General features: G+C 34.5%; 1 protein-coding gene across 1 annotated transcript in view; it reads left to right on the forward strand.

Annotated features, from left to right (window-relative positions):
* Positions 1-21,429, forward strand: part of E23 (ABC transporter G family member E23) — a 149,389-nt gene that overhangs the window by 114,605 nt on the left and 13,355 nt on the right. Inside the window, exons 3-11 of the mRNA XM_029302366.2 lie at positions 6,053-6,213; positions 7,429-7,598; positions 11,340-11,445; positions 13,680-13,780; positions 14,586-14,841; positions 15,304-15,471; positions 16,370-16,491; positions 18,370-18,577; positions 20,541-20,755. Of these exons, the coding sequence (XP_029158199.1) occupies positions 6,053-6,213; positions 7,429-7,598; positions 11,340-11,445; positions 13,680-13,780; positions 14,586-14,841; positions 15,304-15,471; positions 16,370-16,491; positions 18,370-18,577; positions 20,541-20,755 (1,507 nt within the window). The remainder of the gene's footprint in view (positions 1-6,052; positions 6,214-7,428; positions 7,599-11,339; positions 11,446-13,679; positions 13,781-14,585; positions 14,842-15,303; positions 15,472-16,369; positions 16,492-18,369; positions 18,578-20,540; positions 20,756-21,429) is intronic.

Consider the following 21,429-nt stretch of genomic DNA (forward strand, 5'->3'; position numbering starts at 1 on the left):
GTTGACTCATGGCTAGCAACAAGATTGGAAACTATTGTCAGCTTTCATTTTAGAGTAAAGTGTGGAGAATTTCGAACTTATATCTTATCGAGTTTATTTTAAGTCTTTGAAATTGAACAAGTTATAAAAATACGAGCGCAGGAAGAGACAGGTTTCTATAGTACTTATTGTTAGTACATCTGCACTAATTGTCAGTACTACTGTATTTATGCACTACGATCGAACATATTTATACTATTTTTTGACAGTAACTTTAGATTTCGAAATTATAATATATCCTATTTATATCATATATATACACACAGAATATACATATATCAAACTGTGTCCGTTACAGAATATTCGAAAAGTTCTAAGAGCGTGTCTCTGACATAGAATAATATAGACAATTTACTAGTAAAATTAAAAATTAAAGATTTATCTATTGTTAGACATACAATATATTTAATTTCCGATAATAAATAATTTTTGGAATCGGTTGATTCTGTACTAACAATAAGTATTAATAAATATTAATAAGTATATCTGTAATTTTATTAGAAAAATTCGAAATTAAAACTCAAACTATACAATAAGTCTGTTCTTTTCAGCTGAAAAAGATAAACTCTTTACAGCTAATTCAACTCTTCAGAAAAAAAAACAGATCTAATCTTATTTACAATGTGAAAAATAAGACATAATAGACATGTTGAAATAATGGAAATTTACTTTTCTTATCTTATTTATACAGTGTCTGATATTTATTGGTCGAGATTATAATAGGCATATATCTATATGTCTATATTTATAGGAAAAAAAGTATGATTTTAATTGAAAGTGTGACTTCACAGTGTACTCTAACTTACGTAATTAAAAGTTGTGGGCTCTGCCTATAAATGCGTCTATTTTGTCATTTTATCGACAATTATTTGAAAATTTAGTTATATGTATAAGTCTACGATAAATTTTCTCATTCAACTCGAAAATATTAATAATAATGAAAATATTTATAATGTTAAATTGTCAAATAGTCATACGTTTTTGTCCTATACCATATCCCACTGCGCTATATATGTATACCTGGATATTGCATAGAAAAAAAGTGTGACCAAATGAAAGTTGTGGGCTCTGTTTACAAATGCGTTTATTTTAACATGATAAATATTCATTTCTAATATTTTCGGATTAAATAAAAAAATTATCGCTTATATATATATATATATATAACCGTCGAGATATTTTCAGTTCCAAGTTTTCTAATTTATACTTTTGTAGTGCAATAATTTAAAGTGAAGAGAACCATACTTACAAGTTTAATGATGGAGTTGAAAGCACTTTCTGTCTATAGTTTACGGTAAGACTAGGGATTATTTTGAGAATACATTTGTTATTTATCAAAGAAAAATCTAGAAAATCATTTGCATCACATATATTAAATGTGAATGATGTGCAAAAGAATGACAAAATATTTTATAATTTACAGAGAATTATCCATTATAAGAATCTTTAAAATTTCGAAATGCTTATCGTATATTTTAATTTTGACATCTTATATAAGAAATAATTTGCAGTAGCTTAAATAGTTCTGCATTCTGTTTCGTCTTTGCGTATAATTCTAAATAGATATATTATATGTTAGGAGAAGAAAAGTTTATATTATTATCAATGCTACAATATATGTATATTGGATTTTAAGCTCTTTTATTTTTCAGAAAAATATTTGGATTAGATAGACCTTTTTTTAAGTTTGAAGACTCATGAAGTTTTAGCATACGTGAAATTTCTGACGAAAATATAAACTGAAATTTTTGTGAAGTTTCTCGAAATCCTTAATTTATCGTTATATGATTCATACAAATCTTATATATAATTTACGTCAAATATATTTCATCGATTTTATAGTTAACATTCGATGAGGCGGATGCCTTTTAAATCATGCATAAAATCGCGGAGATCCAGTTATTAATTACGCGTATATCTTCATATCGGTTCAACGAACTCTGGCAAGATTAATTTGGTAAATTCAACTTCCTTCGATGAGACTTAACCCGAGAGACCTCGACTTGACATTGAAATAATGAACCGGGAAAGTGACAAATTAAATATTGCGCGACACTGACAAGGAAACATTCGCACTACTCTTCATTAATATTTAAAGAACTTCAAATAAAATTCAGAAAATATTATCCATATAAAAAAAAGAAATTACAAAAAAGTAGTTAGAAGTAAAACAGACTGTAATGATATTATAAAAAATACTCTAAAATTGTTTAGATATTTTTAAAAAGTTTTAAGAAGATTCTTTTAAAAATAAGTTGTAATATTTTTTAAGTAAAAAATCATTTTTTTTTTTTTTTTTATTTACTCTCGCTACATTCAAGATCACTACATTCGATCCGAATCAGATATATTTCTAAAGAGAGATACGTCACTGCAAGCAGCTTTATGCAACTGCATTTAAAGTTTATCGTCCTGAATATAGGAGGGTACCGCGTCCTCGTAATAAACGTGGTGACACGCGTTTTGGCGCGTTTGCGAAAGCGGAAAAAGCCCGCGCGATAGCGTGAAAAAAAAGCCCGGCGCGCCGGGTCGACGAACTCGCGCGTAGGATTAATTTGGCATGCGTTCGTAACTTCCTTCAACGAGACTTAACCCCGCGCGATCCCCGCGACTCGACACTCGAGCGAGATATATAAGAGTGTCTGAAAATGAGACCGCGGCGGCGGTTTAAAAAAGATGGGCGCGTCTCGCGCGCGTTGTTGCTCGGACGAAATCCAGAATTAAACACTTCGCAGACCCCAGGTGGCGAAATTAATTCGCGTAATCATTCGCGCGTGATTGAACGGTCACGCTTCGCGGCAGCTCCTCAATTCAGATAACGGGGAGTCGCGAGATCGTCGCCGTAATGGCGAATTGCATGCGCGTTCGAGATTACATCCCTGACGAGGATGAACGAAAACAGAGACCATCGATTTCATGCCCTCGCGTGCGAGCTCGAGCGGAGGATAATTACATCTTTTTCCCGCTTACGGCATCGCCGCAGAAAATGTCTGTGACACTGAATAAACTATGCGTTATTACGATAGGGTCGACGGGGGATGCCTCCGACAGAGAATATCGAGAACGAAAAATATCATTCAAACGCGCGAACGAAAAATCGCTTTTCTTCCCTTTATTTTACCTTAACTCAGTCGAGAGCTTTATGTTTCTTACGTTCTTTTTTCAATTTTATTTTCTTGTTTGCTTCTCCCGCGCTTTCATCACATCCCTTCGTACTTGTCTTTCTATACTGAATGTTAAATACTGTCATGCTGTCGCAGACTAAAACGTCTGAAAAATGAGAAGAGGCGGCGGTGCACTCATTCAGATGCTGTTATTATTATCGTAAGATCTTTCATGTAAAACGTATGCAGCGACAAGTGTATATTTAATGTTAAATAATATTTATCGAAAAAATATAAACTATTGTTGTATATTAGAGTATCATGAAAAGAATTAAAACAAAAGTACTAATCTTCTGCTACAGAGAAATTGACTCCAAATTGAACATAGCATTTGAAATTAAGATAGCAGTTTTAAAATTGTATATAAAATATACTTAAAATGATGCCTATGCATTATTTAAAAAAAAATTCTATTTGAAAATTTAATATAAAATAATTAAGAAGACGCAACAACCTAAAAAAAATAAAGACATTTTAGAAAAAAATTATTTTTTCAAACACTATATTAATACTGTGATAAAACAAAACTCTTCTCATGTTATGTCTTGTAAGTGATATATGAAATCTTTTCATAATGATTCTCGTATATGAAGATTTTTTTAATCAACAGCAACTTGTTGAGAAAATATCATTCTTGAAGGGCTCTCGTTATATATTTTAAATTATTTTTGCAATCTAAATATTAAAGTATCATTTTCGTGATCAAGTCTTCAGCTTCGGGAATCTCTCGTCCCGGAACGAACTGCGAGAACGTCTCGTTTTCTCTATCTCTCGTTCTTTTTCTTCTCGTTCCCCTTTCTGCTGCTCTTTCCTCCCTCTGGATACCGTCATGCAACGAACGGGCAGGTTCAACGAACCCGAGATGACGTGACATCGCCATGTCGGGAATTTATTATCCGAGTCCGTTGTCCAACGACCCTCGCCTTTTTTTCACGTATCCCGCGATTTGAGCGCGTTCTTGGCTTAGTTTCTTCCCGATTTCGCTGGCGCGCCGTCATCATGCGGTCACGGATGACGTCCTGCCATGCCGTCGATTTTTTTGCGATGAACGTTTGTCACGCGTGACTCTTGTATCGCCACGACCGAGCGAATGCATGCTTTACGCAAGTGTCTTATCGTTACGAGTTCGTTACCATTATCTCCCGCGAGGGGAATGATGAAAAATATCCTGGGTACTATATAAATAACATTTTAGTCACAAGGAACAGATGGAGGGATGACGCAATTTCGTAGAAGTGCCCGATGTTTCAAATTCGTCTGTATTTTTTTTTTAATATTGGAATTATTTTCAAATTTTTTTTATAAATTGCAGCTACATTTTCGATTAAAATATACATTTAATCGAAATTATTTTTATTTCGTAGAAGATTCATTTTTGTTTGTTATTAATTTATGTAAGAATTGTGATGTAGTTAGATCAATTATTTCATGCAAATTTATATATCGATATAGACGTAGACACTATATTAGATCCTACATCTCCTGTTTAGATTCTTTCTATCTTTCATGAAAATCTTTGATGAATCCGCATTGGAATTATAATTAATTGAAAAGAATTAATATTATATAAAATGGATGTTTCCTATTTTGAGATTGAACTCTTAATAGTGAAGATTTCTATTTTCCTTACAAATCGATTGATAAATGGAACAGATTCAGTTATTTTCTGAATATCTTAATAAAAAATTATTTGTTCTCAGTTTTTTAACACGACCTCGACAAAATTATATCTTATACAGGAAATATTTTAATTTAAAAAAAATATCTATTTACAACTGTTTCAATTTCCAGTTCTAATAAATATCAGAAATTGTAGTTTGGCCAATGTTGTGTTTAAGAAAAAAAAAAGTACGAAAATCTAGAAAAATAATACATCACATTATACTATCAATGGTACGAATCAAGTAGCAAATGTGAACATATGCATAATTAATGTTAAAAAGATAACGCGAACAGAATCTTGGACGAATCGTGAGTCTCGGAAAATAAAGCAAGACAGGTGAGGCAAAAGAGAAAGATTCCCCAGCAGAATCTCGCGTACACAAGTCTCTTCGATACAACGCAAAATGCCATTTCTCGGCGTAACGCACGCCAGTCTTAATTGGCGTCGCGGAATAACTCCCATGAGACGTCATTGTTATTATGAAGCTCGCTCCTCGCGATCGTGTGGTGGCTCTCGAAGTGAACGCCTGCCCAGAACCTACGTCATTTCGCTTTAACGATTTCACACGGATCCCACGGCTGAGTTAGAATATATACGACCGAAATTCGTCTATCTAAATGCGTTAAAGTGAACTTTTATGGGATATTCGTGAATGCTTCGCGGAATGTTAAATTAGGGTTAATCTCGTTAGCGCCGCATCTCCGATAAAAACGTCGCGACGTACTACGCACTTTTTTCTTTTATTTTTTACGAACGTCGTATGGTAGAGCTATATAGATCTGGAGAATATAATTAACACATTTAGCGCCGACGATAACTCCGTAGTTTCGCTTGCAGAGTCTGTGCTAATGGTTTGCTGCAACCACGCGAAAAGCAAGAGAGCGAAATAGCGAAATATACGTATAAGTTTTCAAATTTTATTACAATCGCATATAAAAAAAATATATAAAAAAATTCGAAGAAGTATCTAAAAGGTACCCTCTGAAAAAATATAACTCCGGTTATCAAATCCTTGTTTTATATTATTAAAGATAAGATTATTTAAAAATGAATTTTTTTAGATATTTGTATAGATATATAAATGATTTTTTTTATGCGTAAAGATTTTGATATTCGGAAGATGTAGGGCAAAAAAATAAACGGAGAAACTCTCTTTCCTAAAGGTGCAATATTTTAATGTTTGCAGAGTGGAAAGCTCAGCGCTGCAGTTGGTGTGCCCGCTGGATTCTCGTCCGGTGCAGCTAATCTTCCGAGGATTGCAGGTGGTCAAGGAGAAACGAGCTCTCCTTCGAGATGTTTCGGGAGTCGTCAAGCCAGGCGAATTATTGGCCGTTATGGGCCCTTCAGGTACGGAACTGTCCCTTGTATTATATTTGCTTTCGCACATATTAAATCTCGTTATTTGCATAACACCAACCGTGTTGCTAACCGTACTTAATAGATATTATAATTTTCTTCTCCTCTCTTAGAATTATATTTTTCTTTATTAATAATGTTTGGAATATTATACATTGATTATGGCGCGTGTATATACATTTACAATTTTGAAAATATTAAATTATTTGTCGAATACGCGTACGTAACAAATTGTATGTTATGTTTGTTGAGTATAAAAGCAGACATATTAAAATTAATTAACAATGGTTGGAATGTCGGTCGAATTCTATAATATACGAGTTTAACGTTCATACATCCAAAACTAAATATTCATGTAAATTTGCGCATATGCATTATACTTCGTATAGGTATATATGTATATTCGAACGTTTATTGTACAACGGGTGCAATACGCGGCATGAATTTATATGTTACTATATACATTCCTGCAATGGTTCTACTTTTTTCTCTCGCCCCAGCCTCTTGCGAGGGTGTGTCGTATAATTACGAGTTCTCAAATATTCTTCCATATTTCACGTTGTTTCTCTCGCGAGTGTCTTAATCGCGCGGTGTTGCGTGGACGTCGTGGAATTAAATCTGCGTTTCTATCTTTAACTTTGCTTTTATGCGCACAGCAGTGAAATATGTATATACCAGCCGGCAATTTCGTCCGGGTGGAATATTTATCGTTGCACGGTGAGAAAGGTCTGTTTGCGATCATTTTCGACGCATCGCGCGTTACGTGCGTCTACTAGTAGAAATTTACCGAGCTTAATTATGTATTTCGTTAAGCTTCGGCGCGTTGTTTTCCTAATACGAAAAATAAAATTGAGACTGTATTAGAACTTAAGGTTTCGAGCACATATTCACAGTCTAAAAATTCAAAAAATTCAACACGTAAAGATGCCGGAAATTAAAAAATGTATTGACACATAGAGCAAAAAAATTCCTCTTTCACTAATGAGAGTACGAAATAGATTGTAGAGTTCCTAACTCATCCGCGTTGATAAAGAATATATTTTATCTAAGTTATATGACACTTTACATAATAATTTCTTGTTATTATTCATGTATAAGTGACATTTAACATGACGCGACGTGCGAAAGATATATTCGTTGAAATATAACATGATGCTTCATATACGCGAAGGCGCTAAATTTTTGTCTGGCATATTTGTTACGCAGGCTGTGGTAAAACAACACTGCTGAACTGTTTGTCCGGCCGTGTTGGCTTGGACGGCGGTGAGATTTGGCTGAATCGCGAGAGGCTCACCAAACGATGGCGCAGGAGAATCTGCTATGTACAACAGCAGGACGTCTTTTTTCCCGATCTCACCTTACGACAGACACTCGAAGTAAGTACAATAAAACAAATTCATCGTATTACGATAGTGAGCAAATACTGAACATTCAATACGCGATTTTACTTCGAATTCTCGAGACTCAAACTAATTTCGCTTCTCTATAGATTTAATAATTTTTAATATTTTCAAGATAAATGTTTAATTTAAAAAATAATTTATTTGTACAAATCGCAAAAAAATATAGAAAATATATAAAAATGGTGGAAAATATATAAAAAATGTGCAAAACTGCACCATAGAGACGAGACAATCGAACCGTGGATGCATTTCTGGATACCTGTATCTCGAAGTAAGAGACAAAACGCATAACGATCATGGCGTTTCCTCGTTTTCCTCGAAAATATAGGCACCGGGCATGTGCCAAGACAGCGCCGTGCGCCTTTCACTCGATATTCATCACGGCCCACGCGCACACGGTAGGCGGGAATTAGGAGGACACCCTGCACGCAAAGATCGCGGAGAATGCAAATGCGGGCTAGAAGCCAACGCACTCCATCGCCGTTGCACTTGGGGGATTTAAGAGGTCTCGTGGAAAATGGACGCGGACAAATATGTGCTTTGTCGTTTAGCCACTAATTGAATAAATGTGTCGGTATACGTGCGCGTGTACGTGTATGTGCATATGCACGCGCGAGCGAATACATCGCGAGTAGCAAAAAGTCGCTGAAGACGTGACTTTTTCTGCTTGAAGAAAAAATATGTGTCTAATAGTTTTTATTTTATATATTTTGCGTGGTGTATTTAGAATTCTTTCTTTTTTCTACTATTTTTAAAACGAGATTTGTAAGAAACGATGCAATATATAAAGAACGCCTCAATAATTCTCAATATAATTAGAGAGAACATATAACGGAGTAATTAGCGACTTTTAAGGTAATCACGATTATACAATCTTATAAATTTTAAAATGATAATTAACATTGAAAAGATGGGTAGATAGTGTTTATCCTATTCCCCTATAGATACAAGATATTCCTCTAACAATAAGAACACTTAGAAAAGAATATTAGTGTGCATAAAGTTAGTGGTAGTTGTTAATATAATTATATTTTAATTTTCAAGCTAAGTTTTCGGCCAGATTTGCAATTTATAATTTTTTAATTTAAATTTATTTTTTAAATATTCAATATCTATATAATTATACATATTCAATTAAATATAGAAATGGAAGAAAAGAGAGATCAATGACATACAATTGAACAGGAACGCGAGATTTATTATATTGTCGTCGTCATCATCATCATCATCATCATCATCGCGCAATCATGTATTCAGGGAGAATTGAAATTAAATTAAATGGGATCGATCGATCGATGAATAGAAGATCAGAGAGAAAATTCCAAATCTCTCGATTCATTAAAATCGCCTATGACAGACAAAACGAGAGGGAGATAGGAGCTTGTCACGTGCGGCGCCCACTCGCACGTGTACCCACCTATCTATACCTATCTACTTATCTACCTACGCGGCAAGCACGTGTCACACGCGAACGTCACAACGGCATAACGTTACTAAGGAACTTGCTCTCGCAACGAACTGTCCTCCTCGTCGTCGTCATCGTTCGTCTAGTTGCGACCGTTAGAATCCGGAGAACCAGAGGGGCATGGATCAGAGTGCCGGGGAGAGCAAGGACCGTATCTCGCGATGACGTCATAACTCGGTCAGTGAACCGCCGAGCTCTCGCGGCGTGCGTCTTACGGTTTCGAAAACATTTGGCGCCGCCTCTCTATACGCGCGCATACCGCACGCGTGTAGAACCGCGAGGCTTCGGATGCGGTAGCCCCAAGAGTCAGCTTCTATCAACGGGATGACACTTTCTCTCTCTCTCTCTCTCTCTCTCTCTGTCTCTTTCTGTCTCTCCCGACTTCTTTCTCGACCACTTCCTCTCTCTTTCCACGCGCTGATTTCGCGTCTATTATCTAGAATCCAGGGGAATGCATTCTATACTTGACAGCGAACTTTTCTTTAGGCAAACGGATCTAGGAATCTCGAGTTCACGATCAACGATCAACCCTTAATTCAAAGATTGCTCGATCAGTCATTTTTTTCATAATTTATGACATTTTATTTAATATTTAATGAATTAAATTTTAGTTTTACATTTAATGTATATTATTTAATAAATTTAATCTCACATACATCATATATAAATGTAAATATTTATTATTAAAATAAGCTGAAGAGATGATTGAAATTGTGAGTAAAAAAGCCTAAGATCGAATCGTTTATCCCTAAAGGTTGATCGTTAAAGGGTTCTCTAAAAATAAAGAGGTAAATTGTTGGAAGGGACGGAAGAAGGTTCGTGGTCCAGTTCTACAGCCGTGCTTGTTCCGACGTTATTTTTATTTAGACATAACTGGTGTTCCCAGCGAGTATAATATCATCGGCCGCACTTTCTCTCTCCGCATAACGGGCCCGCTTGTGTAACGGCACGAGGAGAATGAACGTTGAGAAACGGCATGTCGTCGTCTCGCCCGGTCTCTATATCCGTATACATGTCGTTGATTGTGATCCATAACATCGCACCAAATTCCGATGACACATTTTTAAACGGATTTAGACTTGACGTCGGTAAGAAATTTTATTGAGAGACGTAGCATTTTTCTTTAACTATTTTTTCATATTTTTTTATATACAACTTTATATTTTTGCTAATGTGATAATTTATAATTTAAAAGTTTGTTAAAATTGTACAGTGAACGTATTGTATATTACATTAAATTGACGTTTTGTTGCCACGTGATTTCATTGATTAAAGTTAAATTAAATGAGATAATAAAATCGATTCATTCTGAGAAATATCATCGAGAGAATATGAAAAATTGACAAGACAGAAGATTATTATTTCAGAAGAATATAATTTATGAAAAAAATAGATCATACACTATATTGCTAATATTTTTTGATAATATAACTATTGATAAATTTAATTTATTTATTCAATTGACTGAAACTGGCATAATTTTATGGTATAAAAAATTGCTTAACGTATCAATCACCGCTTGTCAAATGTAGAAGAATCAAATCATTGGTGATTCTTCTACATTTGATAAGGGTCACAAGCGGTGATTGAAACGTTATGTAATTTTTTACATCATAAAGTGATGCCAGTTTTGGTCAATTGAATAAATAAATCTTTAAATTTTCTACTGACGATACCACACTAAATTTTAATACATATTATTGATAAATATAATTTGCGAAAACAACAACAAATTTTGAGAGATCGCAACATTTCACAAATTATCTGAATTAATTTTCTCACTTAGTACTGTCTATTTTCTTTTCTAGCTTTTCAAAGAACTTGCAGAGTTATCTTGAGAGAGTTCCCCTAACAATGCAACACTTACCTACCGTAAGCGCCTTATCGAATTAACGATTTCGTCAGACGTTTTTCCGAGATAAAAACAATCTGCGATTTCACAATCGACGCGTCATCATAATTGGCATCGTAACGATTAGATTATCACGAGCGCGCTCTCCTCCCTTTCTCCTCCTCCCAGGGATAATAATAGTACAAAGTGGCCTGAATATATATTACGAAACGGAAATGCATCCACGTCTCTGCGGTGCAGTGCATCGCATTGCAGCGCGGTTTTGTTTACGTTTGGCGTTTAAACGCGCGCACGCGGCCCGCATCATCGGAGCGCGTAAAGCGGGCCGATCGCGCGCGCGCACGCGATATTCGCATATTAGCACGCGATCTCACGCATCTCTCGCGATCTTTTGCAGTACCAGGCGAGGCTGAGGCTTCCGGACACGCTCTCACACTCGCAGAAGATGCAGTGCGTGGACCATATCATCGAGGTCCTCGACCTCGCGGCCTGCCAAGACACCAGTGAGTAGACACTCGCTCTTTTGCGCGCCGTAAACCCGAGAGATCGATGTTGATGCGCGATGTTTTTAGACGCGGCGCGATTCGGATTCGCGATCCGAAGATTCCACCGATCGTATAATTTGCTTGATTCCCGGTGGAGTCGTAAAGTTCGCTTATACGTATACGCGGTGTAAACAACACCGAGGGGGGCGAAAAATCTTTTTGCCTTTCGATGTTAGAAGCCATCGTTATTTCCAGGATCTAATGGCTCGCTCGACCGAATTTACGCGCTTCTGCGTTTATGATCAAGATCAATTTAACCCCAATTTTTGCGAACTTATATGTTTGTCAAGAGAGAATACGCATGTGAGAACAATAAGTCGTCGCCTTTTGATATTATTGTTTTTCATTCAATTTTTTATCTTTTAGATAAATTAAGCATACTTAGACATCAAAATTAAAGCTCTTGTAACTCATCTCGAGATTAGATTTTTCTGTTTACACAAACTCAATCATTTGTTTATGATTAAAATCAATTCAATCCAATTTTTACAAAGTTATGTTTGTTGAATGAGAGGATACGCATGTGAGAACAATAAGTCGTCGCCTTTTGATATCATTGTTTTCCGGTCAGTTGTTTTATCTTTTAGCTAAATTAAATATTGTCATTAAAATTAAAGCCCTTTTTATTTATAACTCATCTCGAGATTAAATTTTTCTATTTAAAGAAACTCAATCAATCACTATTTAATTGATAATTTATGACTTATAACATTTCAAAATATCGAAGAGATTATTGAAACAAAAGTTTTATCTCCATTATTGCAATCGGCTTTCCATCATCATAATTACTTGTTTTAGTTTAACATTTTCATTAACAATTTTCATGATTGCGAATATCAAATTTATGAGTTAAACAATGCACAAAAGTCGGACAGAGTGTAATATAATGTACAAGCTTTATATTTAATATCATGAGATTTTTTAAAATAATGTAGAATCGATTTTTCATTAATACAAAAAATCTGATTAAACTATTTTTCTTAAATATTCACCTACTACTGCAAAGTTAAGCCTTCAATCAATAAGAGATCCGTGTAATTTTAATCAAGAAGAATACGACTTCGTGTTTTATTTACTCCAAACGTTATTTTATACATTCGATCATTGAACTTGTGGGTGCCTCGTTATTTATGTTAAAATAAAAATCGCTCGCGAATTTGTTAACGGCAAGAGAATTCTTACCCGCATGATGTGGACGCGGATTTGCTGTATTTGCAGCTACGTCGAAACTGAATGCAACGGAAGCGCGGTGACATTTTCCGGAATACAAACGAGGGAAAGTACGGACGCGTATCTCTCTCTTTCTCTCCGCGAAGTCCCGGGCTCATTGTCGGCTGTTGATAAACGGTTTCCTCGATCGTTAACCCTCGAGCTCTTCTCGAACGCCGCGCCGAGAGCGAACGCCTCGGCCGCGTGACGTAAAATATTATTCCTCACACATATACATACATGCATACCCATACACACACACACACACACGTTACAATTATACGTACATTTCTCTTCCTGTAACCCGAAGGCGTGAGCAACCGACGGCGACGATGAAGTTAATAATTTACTACGCGTCAGAGATCACGCGTCCGCGTCTCATTAGTTCCAGCTGGTGTTAGCAAATTCGAATATTGGCACCCGGGATATTGAACGCCAACGCTGCCGATTCGAAGGGAAAGCATTATTTTTGCTGTGAATTTTTCATCCATATCACCGATGCTCGTAATTTTATTACCCGCGAACGTAGGCTCGTATATACTCGTAAATGCAATTTTATTGTTCGATACGTGCTGTATCCTCTCAGTTTTTTTCAATGTCCTTTCTTTCTGTCCGATTAATTGTGATCGCCTACCTTTTCAATATCTTTCGCACGGCAGATTTCTATTGTTTATACAATGGAATATTATTTCAGAGTTATTAATTCTTTCTATTATGTATTTTATGACGCGATGGCAGAGTTGGATATATAAATTAGGAAATGAGAAATTGATCCTACACAAAAATACAAACGCGATCGTCTGTATGCCTTTATATTTTTAATAGTTATATTCTTTTCAATATAGATTTGTAATATATTTGAATACAATGTTTCGATGCAAGAACGAGTTATAATTTTTGGGCTTAGAATTATTATATTATTAGCCGAAAAGCGTAATATATTATATAAATATATAAGTCAATGCGATATCTCTCTTATATAGTTATTGGAGATTATACGAAACGGGGACTTTCGGGTGGCGAAAAGAAGAGGACGAGTATAGCCTGCGAATTACTCACAAATCCATCGTTAATGCTACTTGACGTAAGTTATTTTTTCTACGTATATTTTCTTCGTAAACATACATGTATTTTAAATTTTATTGCAATTATAATTTAGTAATAAATAAGATTATTTTTAAAATGATTAATGAATAGCGCGTTTGCATGATATATGTATATATAATTATTTTTAATATTTATTATATGTTAATTTTTATACATATTTTACCGTGAATTTTAATAAATATAAAAGCCGTGGAGTTAAAATCACAAATCTAACTTGGAAGGAAAAATTAACGTCTGTAAAAATTTTTCAATCTCTTTTGATAATCTATTGGTTAAAATTCCACACAGAGGGACTGTAAACTAGAGGAATCTTAGAGTGAAATATGTACTTATGGAATTATAGATCTACAAATCTTATGATTTATGCATCGAAAAAATGTTGAAATATTCAACCAAAAATTCAAACTCAAGATTCTATTCACGAAAAGAACGTAAATTTATCAAACGAGAAATGTGTAGAAAACGTGAATGCGTACAGAACTGAAAATCCCTAGAACGAAAATATACGGTTTTAATAATTCAAAAGGGAAAAAAAGAGAACACAGAGTACAAAAACTCGATATATGTTCAAAACACGCAAAATAATATATAATCCCTGGAAATCACTTAAGATATATGTATTTTTAACGTACCTATTACGCAGAAGTATAATATCGAGTAAAAAGAGAGATATAAATAACGTGAATTAATTTTTCACGAAAGTTTATCCGAGAAAAATTGTCCAAAATAACATTGCAATATATTACGGACACTAATTTATAGAATATCTTATTGCACTTTAGGAACCCACGAGCGGACTCGACTCGCACTCGGCCCAGGCATTGATCTCGCGGTTAAAGAAGTTTGCCGAGCAGGAGGGTAAGAGCATCGTGGTGACGGTACACCAACCTAGTTCCAGAATGTTCCACAGTTTCAGTAAGCTTCTCCTACTGAGTCGTGGTCAGGTAGCATACTACGGTTCGACGGCGAATATCAGCAGATTCTTCTCTACGATAGGGCTTACATTACTGGCGCATTACAACCCCGCAGACTTTATTCGTAAGTACAGTTTCGCTGACATTAAACCTAATTTTTTTGAATTTCACTCATGAATGATATATATTTTATAAATAGATTGCCTTGCATTTTTTATTTTTTCCTGGACTTTAAACTCATCATTAAATCTTTAAATGTAAACATTCCATATGCATGTCACAAAAATACTGTATGTATCTAAAAAGAATATATAGTAAGATCTCTAATAATATAAGATTTTATATATGTATATTAATATTAATATTAAATATTAAGCTATATTTATTTTTTAAATAAATATGATTTCCGAATGCTTATATGTAAATGAGTGAATATATACGGGAAAGATTACAATTACACATAATTTGAGATAATTATTCGATGGAATACATATGATACTGCAGGGGACGGAAACAGATGGCTGTTCCCGTGAAAATTCGTGAGATTGCCTAGATCTCACAGCGTTGTACGAAACACTTGTTTCAGTGGAACAAATAAAGGGGCCGGAGGAAGTTCGAGAGCGCATCGTTGCCGCAGCGAGAGCTGCAAGACAGGGACCTGACTGCCCACCGGAACTTCGTCCGGAGTATAATCCCAGCCAACATCCGCTCAGCGACCATCTCATCCATTATCACGAGCACCTCAGCCACAACGGTATTATATAGTATGCAGCCGCCCCACGATATACGTATTTATATGTATGCACACCTAGATCTTCCCCCGACCGCAGGCGGATACCGTTGCGGTTCCGATGTACCCACTTAAAAGCGCGTACTTGCAAAGATCGAATATCTCGGGAACGCTGCAAGGGCCCGTTTTATAAATTGCTAAGATAGGTAACCCGAAGCTGATGTTTAGAGTCTTTAACTTCGCGCAGCGCCCCAACATATTATTCCTTGAGAGTTATTTATTTTTTTTCATTATTGAGATGAGGAATAAATGCATATCAATAGATCTAAGATCTAAGATATGGATTACAATTTAAGATTATTTCGCATTTTTCTCGGTGGTGTATATCAAAATAATGAATGGAGTCAAGTAAAAAAAAATAGTCGTTGCTCCGAAATCAGGATCAGTTTTTAAACACAATATATAATTTCATACAGTATATAATTTCTCTTCAAATCTTTTGATTTTATCTCGTTAAAAAATTAAAATCAAACTTTTTTTATATGTTATATATAACTGACATTTGACCGATTTTTAAATTTTATTTTTATATTTTATTTTCTTAAATTGAAGTTATTTTTTTATTCCCCTTTTAAAATCAGCCCTAGTAAAATGAAGAAAAATTGTGTAAAATTTAAGAGAATGATAAAAACAATAATATATATATATATGTCAAAGGTGAACACAAGACTAATTAATTATTTAAAAATATATATTGCAATAAAATAAATGATAAATATAGACTTTAGAAAAGTGAGATAAAAATTGTTTCAGAGATTTTTTTTCCTTTTATTTATATCTTTGTCTACTCGTATATTTATTGATTCAACAATGCAATTCTCACAAAGCTATTCTAAACATCCATTTCTTCGATGCTTTACAGTGAAGGAAGACGAGAGCCGTACGTTGTGGTTGGATACACAAAGCCACGCCAGCAGCAACGCGAGTTCTGCTGATGACGACTATTCCTGGCAATGGCCCACCAGCTTCTGGTCGCAGTTCAAAGTGAGTACGCTTTGAGAATGTTTTCAGCAATTACCGGATACAATGCCATTCTACTCGCTTAAACGTTCTTTAACCCTGCCCGACAATAACGATTGACATACTGTTCTGAAGAGAAGAAGGCCTAACTGCATAATTTTGTGTACAATGATGCACGTGTCAATATTTTAAAAAATATTAATGTTAATATAAAATAGAGTGTCAAAAATCCATTTTGCATCCTACAGAGAAAATTATTTTCATTAACTTTATTTTGGACATACAAAATTAAGAATGTTATTTCTGTATACTATTAATATCAGATATAACACGTGAATTCTTATCTAAATTTAATTATCTTGATTTTTTATCTGCGATATAAGAAAAGGAAAATGGAGCAATAAAGAAGCAGAGAAAAATATATCGGTATAATAAAATCATAATTATATTAATTTTATTGATTCAAAAATCCAAAATTATCTCGATCAAATCTGAAAATTGATCGATATAAAATGCTAAGGTAAAGTCTACTTGAAATTTGATTAAAGAGCAATACTTTTTTCTCTATTCACATTGTATTTTTTAATTTTAATTTATGAAAATCCTATTATTTATGTTTTAAAATCAATACTTGGCTTTGGAATAGTTTATTTTTTATTTTGTTCTTTAATATATCTGCAACTTCAGTAAGTTTTCGACATTCGATACAATATATTGACATGCAACATGTACGATATTTTTTAAAGCGTATCCTTTGCAACAGACAAAAGCACATATAAATTGATTGAGTAAATAAAATAACTTATTCACTGTATATAAAAGAATCAACATTTCTGATGTTATCCATCGCGGGCGCCGATTAACAAATGCAACTAGACTAATATCGGATTAGTTATTCACGATCGTGTGCATCGTAGGTGGATCGCGGCATCGAGAATCGGTCGGGAAGGAGGTGATGAGAAAAAGGAGGGAAAAACGCGTGCATAATATCGCGAGAAAGAAGACCGAGCGTACGGAAAGGAGAATTAGGTCGCGTTTGCACGATTCACCATATCCGGATAATTACCGCGCGACCGGTATGTCCGTTCGTAATCGAATACGAGCGACGGAGTCACTTTTACCTGCCGGCGGAACCGCTCGTGGTTCTTTGTGGCTCTTACAGTAGCATTCCGTCACCTCGGGATCACGCGTTCAAGGTTTAATACACTCTCTGTCAACGGCATATTTATCTATCTAGGATACATAAATTTTGTTCTCTTTGTTCGGTTAATCAGCGGATGTTTTAGTACGAGCAACGCTGACCCGAAAAAATAGCCTTTCATGTGTTATGGCCGAAACACCCTATATGTGTATACCGTAGTTATTGTTCAAAAAGACCTTCGAAACCAGCATTGTGAAACTTGCGTTCCATTTTCTCACGGACGCTGATATAATCGAGGCGCGTTCCAAAAGTATTAATTTGACGGCCTGTGCGTTAACATCGTGAAGATCGTTGCTGCATCCAGAAACAAATTTTTGTCTCGGAGTTTTACGAAAGAAATGCTAATAGCAATCTCTCGTCCGAACTTTTGACTTGAAAAATCTCCATGTTATAAAGTTTTAATTTCGTTTTACACAACGTTGCGCAGCTTATTGCTTAAACATAATTTCGAACTTTTATCAGCAACTTTTTTATTCTTATTTGCAACAATGTATAGCGGTCTACAAAGTTTCATAATTGCGATATTATAAATATTCATTATATAGAATTATCTGACATAGTGGTATCATAAATAGAACGTAATCTTTTTGATTTTAAATACTTGTTAAAGTAAAAAAGTCGCCGTATAAATTATAAGCAGGAAATTGAAATTGCTCTGCAAGAATCTATACGCAAACGCCATGTCATGTTCTTGATTTCAGGTATTATCGCAAAGAAATTTTCAAGAAGCACGACCGCGGATGTTGTCGCGTTTGAACTGGTTACAAACGGTGGCCCTAGGATTACTAGCCGGGCTTTTGTGGCTGGGACTTCCCAGAACTGAAGCAGCTCTTCACGATATTCAAGGCTGGATGTTCTTCAGTACCACGTACTGGATGCTTTTTGCACATTTTGGAGCACTCTCTAGCTGTGAGTTGAATTTAATTTAATTTTCATTTGCGTTAATTGAAATTCTGGTTCAAAAAGGATGGAATGTCCATTGCGGCGAGAAACTAGGCTGATTATCTCGATATCTACATCAATGTGATACTTGAATAAAATACAATTACATTTGTTAAATTTGTGGTAGATCAACAGAATATATTTTAATTAAGAACTCATATTGTAATTATATATTTTTTATATCAACATAATAAAACGTTTATTTGAAAATTAAATTTAAAGCGCTACTAAAAAACAAAAGTTTATTATTAAAGGATCATATTTTTTTTTGTTTTGCGATTAAAACTTTTAAAAATTAATAATTCTAAAATAAATTTTATTTTAAAAAACATTTATATTTCAGATTTGGCTACCAAAATGTTTATTGAAAATTTAAAAGCTGCGAAAAATGATTTATATGATACATATGTATATTCTTAGATTTTTAATTTATCCATTTTATCTTATAATTCTCGATATTGTCGAAAGTTTATCCTATACTCTAATATTTGCGGAAACGGAAATATATAAGCATCCAGTTTTGCTCGATTTATGTAAAAGCTCGCGGAAGCATCACGCAAGCATGCAGAAGTAGATGAAGCTGATAGGATAATTGGATCACAACGTAACGTGTTCCATTAAAGTCATTCGGTGGGATTCACTTTTTATCGCGAAAATTTTTAAAGGATCAAAGAACGTTCAATCAAGAATGTGGGACGTACTATGACCTACTACGTGTCCGATAATGGAGGTCCTTAAACTTGCGCCTCTAATAGCTAGCATGCAGCCAGAACGTGACAAATCCCGCGCAGGCGGGCTGAGCCGATTTGATCGATACAAAGTTATTAACTTCTACAAACGTAAACGAGTGTTGAAGTTGACGGGAGAAAGCGAAAAAATACCTCTAAAAACAGTAACACAATAATTAATTACACGCTTTGTGAACTATAATTTCAAAACTGTCTATATTAAATATTCTGTCTAATTAGGGAGATGATATATGATATTTGTGATTATCCAGTTTTTAATTTTTCTCTCATTAATTATTAATGCTTCGTATCTTTTAATTTTCAATTTTATATATTATATCTCCTCTTTTTTTTCTTGACAAATTATAATCTAGACTTTCGATAGACATAGTATATTGTAAATTGATTTAAAAGAAATGAAAATATTATAAATTAATTTTCAAAATTTTAATATAGAAATATATAGAACGTGTGCTGCTATAGTCTATATGTAAAATTCAATATTAATTACTGAAAAATGTAATATATAATATATTCATTTATTTCTTTTTATTATATATTCTTTATTAATAATGTGATAGAAATTTATATGGAGACGATTTTTCATTAATACTTACAATCAATATACAATATGTAATAATAATAAAAATATTGTATTAATTAAAATATCATCATTACAGTAGTTATTTTCATAACTGCATATGCATCTATAGATGCACAACGTGCCACAAATGTCTCGCATATTATGCATCAAAAATTAAAAATAATAATTTCCAAAAAATAAATCGTATATGTCTTTAGATACTTTAATAATATATATATCTCTAAGAATGATGTCCGTAAAGATTTTCCTTCCAAATCATGAAACGGCACCATTCGTTCTCGTCGAGAAGAAAAGTACCGATACATAAAATAACAAGATGAAACATTAAGAGGAACGCGCGCATCTATCGTCGTCTGTCACGCCTGGTCGCGTAATTTACGAAAGCCGAGAGAGGAAAGAACATACGTAACACGCGGATTGCGATCGCTCGCGATCGTTTTTTATAGTCTCTTACCCCCGGGGAGAACCGAGGAGACGCGTTAAGGCGCGCGCTCCTTAACGAGCTGTAAAACCGATTTTAGCATCACCTCCGTAAGCATCCATCCCCCGCGCAGGGGAGTTAATTCTGAGAATAACGCGCTTGATGACGATTTTCTAGTTCCCCCGGAGCGCGAGGTGATCAACAAGGAGCGCCTGTCAGGATCCTATCGGCTCTCGGCCTATTACCTAGCTAAGATGGTCGGCGAGCTGCCGCTGACGATAACGCTGCCCGCAGTCTACCATGTAATTAGTTACCCGATGTTGGGCTTCCACAATCTGGCGGTCTGCGCCATGTTGCTCCTGTTCTTGCTGCTCAACACCGTGGTCGCGCAGGTACGTATTTTATTCGTTTTATCCGGTACAACCGGATGCTTAATCCTCGAAACGTAATATCCGGTCTTTGTGTATCCAAAATTATTAAAGATCTAAGTAAGCGAAGTCTAAAAATACCTCTCTACATTTTATTTAAAAAAAAAAAACTCGCTTGTATTATGTTCTTTCAAGGAAAGTTAAATAAAGTAAAATTAAATATTAAAATCTAATATTTTTCTAAAAAAATGTTTTTCAATCGGTTTTCCACGAACGATAATTGGAAAAATTAAAACGGTGTTTTATCGGATCGATGGAGAAATCGTTTTGAGGGTGTACGGTTATTGGAGAGATGGGAGTCGATTATGTTTGCGAATTTCTGTTCAATCCAAGAATATCCAGAATATCTCATCCGAATCGATGCGCACGAATATTGGCATTGTCATATTGAAATCGATAGAAATGAAAAAAATCCGATGTATGCCAGTCCTTGTGTATAATTATCTTGGGATGACATAAAGTTTTAGATCTTTTATATATTCGTCAATCTCGGTTTATAATTTGTTATATAATTATTAATATATAAAATTGCTTATATGATCCTTTTATTAATATGTTTGTTTTTTTTTAATTATTTTTAGACTAAGAACGGTTTATGTGCTACATCTAATATAATCTAATTAAGAAGAAAAGTTATT

This window comes from Nylanderia fulva, unplaced genomic scaffold (genome assembly GCF_048542155.1).
Source record: "Nylanderia fulva isolate GAGA-0341 unplaced genomic scaffold, ASM4854215v1 Scaffold30, whole genome shotgun sequence".
In the NCBI taxonomy this organism is placed as follows: domain Eukaryota; kingdom Metazoa; phylum Arthropoda; class Insecta; order Hymenoptera; family Formicidae; genus Nylanderia; species Nylanderia fulva.